Source organism: Oncorhynchus kisutch, linkage group LG23 (genome assembly GCF_002021735.2).
Source record: "Oncorhynchus kisutch isolate 150728-3 linkage group LG23, Okis_V2, whole genome shotgun sequence".
Classification (NCBI taxonomy): Eukaryota; Metazoa; Chordata; class Actinopteri; order Salmoniformes; family Salmonidae; genus Oncorhynchus; species Oncorhynchus kisutch.
Genome location: NC_034196.2, coordinates 36246805 through 36260131, shown reverse-complemented (window position 1 = coordinate 36260131; position 13327 = coordinate 36246805). Strand labels below are relative to the sequence as shown.

Below are 13327 nucleotides of genomic sequence, written 5' to 3'. Positions count from 1 at the left end.
CGAGTGGGTAATCTGCCTTTGTACGTTGGCAATCATTGGATTAGAAAATAGACTCACTACGAGCACGTACATCCTACCAACAGGGCATTAAACTGTAATATCTTATGTTTCTCCGAGTCGTGGCTGAATGATGACATGAATAACATACAGCTGGTCAGTTTTACACTTTTTTTTTTGGCAGGATAGAACAGCAGCCTCTTGTAAGACAAGGGGTAACGGTCTATGTATATTTGTAAACAGCTCGTGCACAAAATACAATGAAGTCTCAAGTTTTGCTTGCCTGAGGTAGAGTTTCTCATGATAAGCTGTAGACCACACTATTTACCAAGAGAGTTCATCTATATTCTTCGTAGCTGTCTATTTACCACCACAAACCGAGTGCAGTCAATGAGCTGTATATGGCCATAAGCAAACAGGAAAATGCTCATCCAGTGGCGGTGCTCCTAGTGGCCGGGGACTTTATTGCAGGGAATCTTGAATCTGTTTTACCTCATTTCTACCAGCATGTTACATGTGCAACAAGAGGAAAAAAACTCTAGAACACCTTTACTCCACACACAGAGATGCACACGTACAAAGCTCACCATACATTTGGCAAATCTGACCATAATGCTATCCTCCTGGTTCCTGCTTACAAGCAAAAATGAAAGCAGGAAGCATCAGTGACTCGGTCAATAAAAAAGTGGTCAGATGAAGCAGATGCTAAGCTACAGGACTGTTTTGCTAACACAGACTGGAATATGTTCCGGGATTCTTCCGATGGCATTGAACGTGGTCCAAAAGACTTCTTAACACCTTCTACCCCCAAGCCATAAGACTCCTGAACAACTAATCAAATGTGTCATGTCTTTGGCTATGCCGGATTAAGTGATATGACATGCTATTCTATAAAATCCTTTCTCTGTAATTAATATTACCTGATTGAGCTAATCATGTAAATGTAATTCACTTCTTATGGCTGGGGGGCAGTATTGAGTAGATTGGATGAATAAGTTGCCCAAACTAAATGGCCTGCTTCTCAGTCTCAGTTGCTAATATATGCATATTATTATTAGTATTGGATAGAAAACACTCTAAAGTTTCCAAAACTGTCAAAATATTGTCTGTGAGTATAACAGAACTGATATTGCAGGCGAAAAACTGAGGAAAATCAAACCAGAAAGTGGCTTCTATTTTGAGAACTCCATAGCCTGCCTTTGCTCCATTTAAAGGGATATCAACCAGATTCCCTTTCCTATCGCTTCCTCAAGGTGTCAACTGTCTTTAGACATAGTTTCAGGCTTTTATTTTGAAAAATGAGCGAGAAAGATAACATCGCGTCATTCTATGGCCGGGTGCCAGCAGAGTTTTGTATGCGTAACAGAATTTGGGCAGCCATTGCCTTTCCCTCTCCGACTGAAAAATACATTTGCAGTTGATATATTATCGATTATATAGTTTATAAGCAACCTGAGGATTGATTATAAAAAACATTTGACATGTTTCTGTGGACTTTACGGATACTACTTGGAATTTGTCTGCGTTGTCGTGACCGACCGCTCTTTCCTGTGGATTTCTGAACATAACGCGCCAAACAAACGGAGGTATTTTGGATATAAAAATCATCTTTATGGAACAAAAGGAACATTTATTGTATAACTGGGAGTCTCGTGAGTGAAAACATCCGAAGATCATCAAAGGTAAACGATTAATTTGATTGCTTTTCTGATTTTCGTGACCAAGCTACTTGATGCTAGGTGTACATAATGTTTTGTTGAGCGATCGATAAACTTACACATGCTTGGATTGCTTTCGCTGTAAAGCATATTTTCAAAATCTGACACGACAGGTGGATTAACAAAAGGCTAAACTGTTTTGCAATATTGCACTTGTGATTTCATGAATATAAATATTTTTAGTAATATTATTTGAATGTGGCGCTATGCAATTCAGCGGTTGGTGACGACAATTATCCCGTTAACGGGATGGCAGCCATAAGAAGTTAACTAGAAAGTCGGGGCACCACAAAATAATATTTATAGAGCTGTTATCTTCCGAATAAACTCTTAAAGACCTAGTAATATTTTACATCAATAGCAGTCAATATTAATCGTCACCTTATTTCAGTCTCATCTGAAAGTTGTAAATTCTTGGTTATCTTCACGAACCCTGGCTAACAAGTTGAATCAGAAATACAAAATTGGGTTTATTTACTAAATAACTAACTAATCACACATAATTACATATACACAGAATGAATCATACCTTGATTACAAATTATCTCAAAGGAAAACGTCCCTAGCGGATGGAACAGATATGACAACTGGTTACACAGAAAAGGGGGCTGGGTTTGAGTGAAAGAGCGGGAAGACTGAAGAACAAAGGGAGAAGCGATGTCTCTATCGGGCCGTAGGCAGCTACTCTATCACCCAAATGGGAAATTGGTTAGAATTTAGAATAATTTAGAATTACCGCCCATTTGGAAAAGGAAAATGCAATACATATTTACTCTGAGCTTCGGTAGGTTGGTTGAAAATGCTGGTCGTGTTGGCCAACAGAGATCTTCCTGTCCTCTGAAGAATGTCTCTGCTGGTAAATTGAATACGTTGTAGTAACGTCGTTGTGTGGTAGACGGGATACTCTGTCTGTTCTTTCCTAGCCCACGTTTGCAGCTGCTGTTGCTAACTCAACGGCTAGGAGGTATCACTTCTGTAGCGAATAAGAGTTCAAAGTTCATACCATTCGCAACCAAAGCTCACGCTGAGGTTGGCTTCGTTCTCTAGTTATTATCTGAACCCTTCTGACATCGGATCGTCATCCTAAGGTACCCGGAACAGAAAGTTACATTTTCGTCAAGGGCTTATATAGTGGAGGGAGAAGGGTGTGTTTCAGTCTACAACCCATGTCTCTTCACAGGGGCGGGCCACTGATGAGCAGAGCCCTAACCTTATGAAAACCTAAATTTCTTGTTTGGAAGCTAAAATTACATTTCATCTGGTACCAAATATTTTTATATTTAAACAATTGAATTGCACAACAATTCCATGTGAATCTGATAACTATAATGTGTTGTAGACTTTCCCAGATAGTCATCAGTCATAATGTCTCAGATGACAACCGAACTGACATCATATTCATTAAGTACCAACGCATATTTTCAATTGGTTCTATTACTTTCACAGACTCTGTTTAACAAAGGCTAATCAAGAGTCCCTCTGTAGAGTCAAGAGAGAGGGAGGGAGAAAGGTATTTATGGGGAGGGTCATAAACCTTACCCATAGGCCAACGTCATGACAAATGGCTACCCAGACTATTTTCATTGCCCCCCCCCCCTTTACGCTGCTACTCTGTTTATTATCTATGCATGGTCACACTAACTCTCTTCGACATCTGTATATTACCTCGACTAACCGGTGCTCCCGCACATTGTCTCTGTACCGGTACCCCCTGTATATAGCCTCCTGCTATTGTTATTTTACTGCTGCTCTTTAATTATTTGTTACTTATTTTTTACTTAACCAACAATGCAGCTAAGAACAATAACTGTTAACTTCTTACGGCCGGAACCCTCGACAACATTCCGCTGAAAAGGCATCGCGCGAATTTCAAAAATATATTTTTGGAAATATGTAACTTTCTTACATTAACAAGTGCAATACACCAAATGAAAGAAACTTCTTGTTAATCTACCCATCGTGTCTGATTTCAAAAAGGCTTTACAGCGAAAGCACAACATATGATTATGTTAGCTCAGAACCAAGTCACAAAAACACACAGCCATTTTTCCAGCCAAAGAGAGGAGTCCCAAAAAGAAGAAATATAGATCAAATTAATCACTAACCTTTGATCTTCATCAGATGACACTCATAGGACATCATGTTACACAATACATGTATGTTTTGTTCGATAAAGTGCATATTTATATCCAAAAATCTCAGTTTACATTGGTCCAGTAATGTTTTGCTTCCAAAACATACGGTGATTTTGCAGAGAGCCACATCAATTTACAGAAATACTCATAATAAACATTGATAAAAGATACAACTATTATACATGGAACTTTAGATAAACTTCTCCTTAATGCAACCGCTGTGTCAGATTTCAAATAAACTTTACAGAAAAAGCATACCATACAATAATCTGAGTACGGCGCTCAGAGACCAAAACAGCCAAAGAGATATCCGCCATGTTGTGGAGTCAACATTAGTCAGAAGTAGCATTATAAATATTCACTTACCTTTTGATCTTCATCAGAATGCACTCCCAGGAATCCCAGTTTCACAAATGTTTGATTTGTTCGATAAAGTTAATCATTTATGTCCAAATACCTCCTTTTGTTAGGGAGTTTGGTAAACAAATCCAAACGTGTGTGCAAGTCCAGCCGAAAGGTCGGACGAAAAGTCAAAAAAGTTATATTCCAGGTCGTAGAAACATGTCAAATGAAGTATAGAATCAATCTTTAGGATATTTTTATCATAAATCTTCAATAATGTTCCAACCGGAGAATTCCTTTGTCTGTAGAAAAGCAATGGAACGCAAGCTAACTTTCACATGCTCGTGGCAATCTGCCAGACACCTGGCTCAATCCCCTCTCATTCGGCCCTACTTCACAGTAGAAGCATCAAACAAGGTTCTAAAGACTGTTGACGTCTAGTGGAAGCCTTAGGAAGTGCAACATGACCAATATCACACTGTATCTTCAATGGGGAATGAGTTGAACAACGACCAACCTCAGATTTCCCACTTCCTGGTTGGATTTTTTCTCAGGTTTTCGCCTGCCATATGAGTGAGACATTCAAACAGTTTTAGAAACTTCAGAGTGTTTTCTATCCAAATCCACTAATTATATGCATATTCTAGCTTTTATGGCTGAGTAGCAGGCAGTTTACTCTGGGCACCTTATTCATCTAAGCTACTCAATACTGCCCCCCAGTCACCAAGAAGTTAAGCAGCCAAACATATTTTTTAAAGTTATTGCCACCGGCATGTTATACCATAACTTTGGCTAAACATGTATTTTGTTTGTGTGTCACTCAGGGTAAAGATGAAGATGTCATCTGAGGATAATGTGTTCCCTGACATCCTCCCTGGCCTCAAAGAGACAATAGGCATTGAGACTGGAGCTGACCAACAGAAACATGTAAAGGGGAAAGATGACACAAACCCTGTGGGAGACCATGGTGATGGTATGGTTCCTCATTACAGTTCATACATTTTTATTTAGGGCTGAATAAATGCTGACTTGAGATGAGGACATGTTTTAAACTTTCATTGATGGTAGATTTACGCCAAAGTTCGAGGTAGCTGAGAAATTCTGCATTTGAGCAGTGTAAGTTATGACCAATGTTATGTTCTCAATGTTGTCATTTGAATCCTAGGTGAGAGTAAACCCAAGCGGGATGTTGCAGAGGTAAGAATATTCATATAACATATCTGAACTCGAATATAAAAGCGATGTGAAACAATTTCAACGATTTTTCTGAGTTACAGTTCATATGAGACAATCAGTCAATTGAAATAAATTCATTAGGCCCTAATCTATGGATTTCACATGACTGGGAATACAGGCATGCATCTGTTGGTCACATATGCCTTTAAAAAATAATGGGCCAGGATTTTGTCACGGTATTCTTGTGCATTCAAATTTCCATCGATAAAATGCTGTGTTCGTGGTCTGTAGCTTATGCATGCCAATACCATAACCCCACCAATATGGGGCACTCTGTTCACAACGCCATAGACATGTTGTGAGGCCGGTTGAACATACTGCCAAATTTTCTAAAACAACATGCGGCTTATGGTAGAGAAATTAACATTACATTCTTTGGCAACAGCTCTGGTAGACATTCCTGGAGTCAGCATGCCAATTGCACGCTACCCTTAAAACTGGCTCTGTGTTGTGTGACACAACTGCACATTTTAGAGTGGCCTTTTATTGGCCCCAGTACCTGTGTAATGATCATGCTGCTTAATCAGCTTCTTAATCCATCCACCTGACAGATGTGGCATATTATCTTGGCAAAGGAGAAATGCTCACTAACAGGGGTGTAAACAAATTTGTGCACAAAATTTGAAAGATAAGCTTTTTGTGCATATGGGAAACTTCTGGGATAATTTATTTCAGCTCATGAAACATGGGACCAACACTTTACATGTTGTATTTATACACTGCTCAAAAAAATAAATGGAACACTTAAACAACACAATGTAACTCCAAGTCAATCACACTTCTGTGAAATCAAACTGTCCACTTAGGAAGCAACACTGATTGACAATACATTTCACATGCTGTTGTGCCAATGGAATGGACAACAGGTGGAAATTATAGGCAATTAGCAAGACACCCCCAATAAAGGAGTGGTTCTGCAGGTGGGGACCACAGACCACTTCTCAGTTCCTATGCTTCCTGGCTGATGTTTTGGTCACTTTTGAATGCTGGCGGTGCTTTCACTCTAGTGGTAGCATGAGACGGAGTCTACAACCCACACAAGTGGCTCAGGTAGTGCAGCTCATCCAGGATGGCACATCAATGCGAGCTGTGGCAAGAAGGTTTGCTGTGTCTGTCAGCGTAGTGTCCAGAGCATGAAGGTGCTACCAAGAGACAGGCCAGTACATCAGGAGACGTGGAGTAGGCCGTAGGAGGGCAACAACCCAGCAGCAGGACCTCTACCTTCGTGCAAGGTGGAGTAGGAGGAGCACTGCCAGAGCCCTGCAAAATGACCTCCAGCAGGCCACAAATGTGCATGTGTCTGCTCAAACGGTCAGAAACAGACTCCATGAGGGTGGTATGAGGGCCCGACGTTCACAGATGGGGGTTGTGCTTACAGCCCAACACCGTGCAGGATGTTTGGCTTTTGCCAGAGAACACCAAGATTGGCAAATTCGCCACTGGCGCCCTGTGCTCTTCACAGATGAAAGCAGGTTCACACTGAGCACATGTGACAGTCTGGAGACGCCGTGGAGAACATTCTGCTGCCTGCAACATCCTCCAGCATGACCGGTTTGGCGGTGGGTCAGTCATGGTGTGGGGTGGCATTTCTTTGGGGAGCCGCACAGCCCTCCATGTGCTCGCCAGAGGTAGCCTGACTGCCATTAGGTACCGAGATGAGATCCTCGGAACCCTTGTGAGACCATATGCTGGTGCGGTTGGCCCTGGGTTCCTCCTAATGCAAGACAATGCTAGACCTCATGTGGCTGGAGTGTGTCAGCAGTTCCTGCAAGAGGAAGGCATTGATGCTATGGACTGGCCCGCCCGTTCCCCAGACCTGAATCCAATTGAGCACATCTGGGACATCATGTCTTGCTCCATCCACCAACACCACGTTCAACCACAGACTATCCAGGATTTGGCGGATGCTTTAGTCCAGGTATGAGAGGTGATCCCTCAGGAGACCATCCGCCACCTCATCAGGAGCATGCCCAGGAGCCTCATTTTGACTTGTTTTAAGGACATTACATCAAAGTTGGATCAGCCTGTAGTGTGGTTTTACACTTTAATTTTGAGTGTGACTCCAAATCCAGACCTCCATGGGTTGATAAATTTGATTTCCATTGATAATTTGTGTGATTTTGTTGTCAGCACATTCAACTATGTAAAGAAAAAAGTATTTAAGAATATTTCATTCATTCAGATCTAGGATGTGTTATTTTAGTGTTCCCTTTATTTTTTTGAGCAGTGTATTTTTGTTCAGTATAGATACTCTTTCACCCTTTGACCTCAACCAATATAAGAAAATAAGTAAATAAGTATCTGGATCTCAATCTTGCTCCCTCGTCCAATAACCCATGCTGACGGCACGCAATAAAAAGGTTCATCTTTTTTTTTTTTCTTGGGGTCATACACCATTAAAATACGTGACTGTTTCCTGGGTCATAATTTATACAACTTTGCTCTTGCACATTTAAATTGAAGTATTATTCAACAAAACGTTTTGTGAAACAAGTTTATTTGCACAGCAATTCCAACATGCTTTATCTCTGGGTTGGACTGTCACTTTTTTTCCTCTGAAAACTGATTAAGTGGTTTTGATTCACCAAGGGACCTGTTCTCACTTATCTATGTCGGTCTGTCACCAAATAGAAATTGTACAGGAAAACCAGTTGCTCCCAAGGGCTGCATCCCAGATAAAGGGTTTTACCCAGTTACTAATTTAGCCAAGGGTTTGTGAATGAGGACTTTTTAAGGATTGCGCTCCAGCCGTCGTTTCATCAACGCACGTCTTCTGATCCCACTCTCTTGATATTCACAGAAAAAGTCTGAAGTGCCTTTTCCACTCCATAGAAACAAAGAAGTCTTCTCCTTTCAGGTAAGGCTCGTTCACCAGGCTAATATAATTTCTTTAGCTTGAGTTGGGCTACACAGATCACAGGGTTTCCCCCCCCCCCCTCCCTGCGTGCAGTTTCACTTCAACGTCAGCACAGACGAGCAGCAAGGCCTGTACAACTTCTACTTCCACAACTGCTACAGCAAAGACACTCAGATGGTTAACCCCCTTCGCTTCAGCATTGAAGTGAGTGTGTTTCTTTCACCCTCTTCGTAGTTTTCTTTTGTTTCTTTTGTTGCAAGTTGAAGTTTGTATCTGGTTATCTTATTTGTCAGGAGGACATCATTCCCTATTCGTACGTCATTGAAATGGACCTAGCCCCGTACCAATATCAACTTTTTCCCAATTTTCTATTTAGTCTAAATCACATCCTGAACATTGTTTTATAATCAAATTAAACATTATTCATTAGCCACACTTTTAGCTCATATTTTAGCTCATTTGTGTCCGAATGGTCAAATCTACAGATTGCTATATCTACTGTATAACCAACATTTGTGATGCTTTCAGATCAACATCGAGGAGAAGAACCCCAACAGCTTCCTGTCTGCTGGGGAGATCCCCCTGCCCAAGCTCTACATCATCATGTCTATGTTCTTCTTTTTCCTCGGCACACTGTGGTTGCACGTTCTCCGCACTCAGCGGTGAGTTACCCAGGAGGAGGGGGGGGGGGGGGGGGGGGGGGGTGTATTGAGGCACAGGAGATGTCAGCACTGTTTTGATAATGGCTGTGCCTTCCTTAAGACTTGAATAATAATTCATGACTATTCTATTTGTCCTAATTCAGAGGGGTTGGAAGACACATTTTGGTTGAATGCATTCAGTTGTGCAACTGACTAGGTATCTCATTTTCTTCACTAATCTGATCAGTCAGCATGCCACAGTGTGCTACCCTTTGTCTCATGTCATGACCTTTTACCTCAGAGTTCTCTGACTGCTCTATGAGCTCCTGAGCAAATGCTGTGGAAATACACTAACTGTAAGTTGGTCTAGAAAAGAGCATCTGCTAAATGACTAAAATGAATAGCAGTGGTCTTGCCTCAGTCACACCTGCATTGTTTTACATTGACCAGTAGAGGGCACCAGATAGCCAAACATTTACCTCCATACCAACGTAATATCATCATACTCTTATTTCCCTTGTTGAGATTAATTATTCATGTAATGGCATAAACCTAACCAATGTTAATTCCCTCTTTTCTCTCTCTCTCTCTACCTCCTCTCTTGTTCTTTCTCTGGCAGTGCTGATGTCTATAAAATCCACTGGCTCATGACTGCTCTCCCCTTCACCAAGTCTCTATCACTCATCTTCCACGCGGTGAGCACACGGACTACAATCCAAGCCTTGCTGTATTTAACTGCAAAAAAGGGGTGTTTCCAAGTTTTGAAGTAAAAATTCAATCAAATAGAATAGAATTTAGTTTGTCCCTCTTTTTTTACATCAGCTTGAGTCATTAACTGATGTCTGAGACATTTGTCTTCCAGATTGACTACTACTACATCTCTAACCAGGGCTTCCCCATAGAAGGATGGGCTGTGGTCTACTACATCACTCACCTGTAAGTCTCACCAGTAAAATGGCCTCTGTGTCTCTGCTTCACCTGCACTGAAACTTATCAATGTCGTTTTGTCACTTGGTATGAGCGTGCAGTTGTGTTTCTTCCTGCAGACTGAAGGGGGCACTCTTATTCATCACCATTGCTCTGATAGGGACCGGCTGGGCTTTTGTCAAGCACATCCTCTCGGATAAGGACAAGAAGATCTTCATGATTGTCATTCCACTACAGGTACAATACCATCCATCTAGAACCATCTAACTGTTGAGGCAAGATTACCATTGTACTTGATAACGTCTACAATGACAAGGTAGGCTGATCCCAGATTTGTGCCAAAAGGCATGACTACCATGATGATGGGTCATATTTATATAGTGACAAGGGATATGCTGATCTTAGACATCTTTACCCAAAAAGCAACCTAGTGGGGAATGCAGTGGCACTGATGGGAGAACATGACCTTTGACCCCTCCAGGTGCTGGCCAACGTGGCGTACATCATCTTAGAGTCCACAGAGGAGGGCACCACGGAGTACGGCCTGTGGAAAGAGGTGCTCTTCCTGGTGGACCTGCTGTGCTGCGGCGCCATCCTCTTCCCCGTGGTCTGGTGAGTTCTGAGGTTCTCTATGGGCAGTGTTTCCCCAAGGTTTTGGTTTTCTAGGTGCCCCGCCCCAAAGTACCCAGAGACCAGCTGACTTCTTTGAAAGAGCGATTATTTTAGATAATGGTCACTCTCCTCCAGTTTTCCACTTGGTATGACATTTCTACTTTTCTCACTTGTCCACAGGTCCATCAGACATTTACAAGAGGCCTCATCAACAGATGGGAAAGGTATGCTTCCTTTTCGCTTAAGAAAACATACATTTTTGTGAGCCAGTGCTTCTCTGCAGTTGGCCACCTTACTGCAACAGCATATTCAATAACAAGGGCAAGCAGGGAGTTAAAATCTTTCATCTAATGGGACATTTCCACTTAAAATCAACACCATATCCTCATGTCCATGGTCCTACTCCCAACCACAGAGTATAAAACTGTGGTCTGGAATAGTTTTTCACCCCAGCTATTTTCCTGTTACAACCCAAGTAACCTCTCATAAAAGTTTAAACAATTCCAAAGTCTTTTGAGAAAAATAACAAAGTAGTTTGGAGTGAAATGGTGGTCTGTGAATATTTTAAGGGCAAATCCTGATCTAGGTCATGGGAAGCGTTTATTTTTGACTTTCTCCTAAAAGCTTCGTTTTACAGTGAGTTTCTGCTGTAGCTGGTTGCTCTCTGACTAACTTATTCATTGCCCTTCACTGTTTGTACTTCACCCTGCATTCCTCATCATAGTCGGTCAGAGTTCAGCTTTATTTGAACCATCACTCCCACACATTCAGATATTGAGGAAAGTTGGGACCCAAGGTGTTGTCATTGGGGTGGTTAATTTTGAGGTTTATAAGAGCTTTGATTGGTTAAATCTCTGATTGGCTTATGATGGTCAGGAGCTGCGGATGTGAATGAGAGAGCCTTTAACTATTTCCATGCCAGGGTTTACATGCTTATAGTTGTGCAGTTCCACACTCTTTTGTTGGTAAACCAATGTCTCGGTAGCTCGTGTGGCTCAGTTGGTAGAGCATGGCGCTTGCAATGCCAGGGTTGTGGGTTCGATTTCCACAGGGGACCAGTACGAACATATGCCGCTGCCAAGTCATATTGCCTAGGAACTTGCTATAGCTCATACAAATGTGAAGGCTCCAGGTTTATTTATTTTTTTCATTTCAAAGAAAGATGGATGTCTCAGATGGATGAGTCAGGAGAGAACCAATAGAAGCTTTTTTTCTGACGAAGTTAACTGTAGGTTCCTATTCGGTTTTCTCGGTAAAGATATGCTGAAGCTAACATAACGGTGTCCTGTCCCCTTGCCAATACACTGCCAAATAGGGTCCTTTTTTAGCTTTTTGTTCTGTGAGCTTAGTCAGTCGAGAGCAATAAGGCCTCTCAAAATATAGCAGGATACCCTATGGCAGGGGTAGGCAACTCTGTTCCTGGAGTGCCACAGTTACTGCAGGACTTTGTTCCAACTAGGCACCACACCTGGCCAACTGAGCTAATTGATCAGTTCAGTGATTGCCTTAATTTAACACACCTAGTCTTCTAGGTTGGTTAAATCAGAAACATGAAGAACCAGGGTTGCCGACCCCTGCCATATGTCCCCTAAGCGCTTGTCTTTAGAAAACGACACCAAGATCTAATGCTGTTGCCTTGGTGTACGAATTGGTTTTCTTTTCTTCCCGAAACGCTTTTTTTTGTCCCGCCCAAAAAATGGCCTGTTCCTGTACACCAACATTTCCTCCATATGTGATATATAATATGGTCTAGTGCCTTTCAATGCCAGTTCCATTGCATTTTTTTTATCGATCCCCTCTAATCAGGGACTGCTTTAGACCAGGGACAACAGGTGTGTGCAATTATACTGAACATAAAACACAACATATAACAATTTTACTGAGTTACAGTACATATAAGGAAATCAGTAAATTGAAATAATTTCATTAGGCCCTAATCTATGGATTATGACTGACTGGGGCTGGCTCTCCAATCGGAAGGAGTTTTTCCCCACAAAAAGGCTTTATTACAGACAGAAATACTCCTCAGTTTCATCAGCTGTCCGGGTGCCTGGTCCCAGATGATCCTGCAGGTGAAGAAGCCGCATGTGGAGGTCCTGGGCTGGTGTGGTTACATATGGTCTGTGTTTGTGAGGCCGGTTGGGCGTACTGACATTTCTGTTAAACGGCGTTGGAGGCGGCTTATGGTAGAGAAATTAACATTACATTCTCTGTCAACAGCTCTGGTGGACATTCCTGCAGTCGGCATGCAAATTTCACACTCCCTCAGAACTTGAGACATCTGTGGCATTGTGTGACAAAGCTGCACATTTTAGAGTGACCTATTGTCCCTGATTTAAATCATGCTGTTTAATTATCTTATGATATGCCAGACCTGTCAGTTGGGTGGATTATCTTGGCAAATGATAAATGCTCACTGACAGAGATGTAAACAACATTTGAGAGAAATAAGCTTTTTGTGGCGTATGGAAAATTTCGGGGACATCTAATTTCAGCTCATGAAACATGGGACCAACACTTTACATGTTTGCGTTTTTTATAATTTTGTTCAGTTTAATTATTGGGTAGAACAGAAAACCATCACTCTCCGGAACTCTTAGGGTAACAGTAGCATACCACTGGCCTATTGTGCTCCCCTTCTCCTTGTTCCATGCAGAAGTTTTACTGTTGAAGTTTTCAGCCACCTAATTAATTCCCATTCTACTTGTGATTAGACCAGGTGAGGAAAGGGAAAAGCACAGCTACCAGATCTGTTTCATTACTGAAATGTCAGGCCATTTCACATACATTCAGGTTGGGCTCATCTTATAGCACTTGTCAATGAGCTGGCTCTCATGACATTCCTATCATGAATGGGAGCTC

The 13327-nt window shown here is 41.7% G+C and overlaps 1 protein-coding gene across 1 annotated transcript in view; it reads left to right on the top strand.

Moving 5' to 3' along the window:
- The window catches only part of gpr107 (G protein-coupled receptor 107), a 31137-nt gene that overhangs the window by 1514 nt on the left and 16296 nt on the right, over positions 1–13327 (top strand). The window contains exons 5-14 of the mRNA XM_031802804.1: positions 5017–5165; positions 5358–5389; positions 8229–8285; positions 8379–8489; positions 8814–8947; positions 9546–9621; positions 9789–9862; positions 9973–10090; positions 10335–10465; positions 10646–10689. Coding sequence (XP_031658664.1) covers positions 5017–5165; positions 5358–5389; positions 8229–8285; positions 8379–8489; positions 8814–8947; positions 9546–9621; positions 9789–9862; positions 9973–10090; positions 10335–10465; positions 10646–10689 — 926 coding nt within the window. The remainder of the gene's footprint in view (positions 1–5016; positions 5166–5357; positions 5390–8228; positions 8286–8378; positions 8490–8813; positions 8948–9545; positions 9622–9788; positions 9863–9972; positions 10091–10334; positions 10466–10645; positions 10690–13327) is intronic.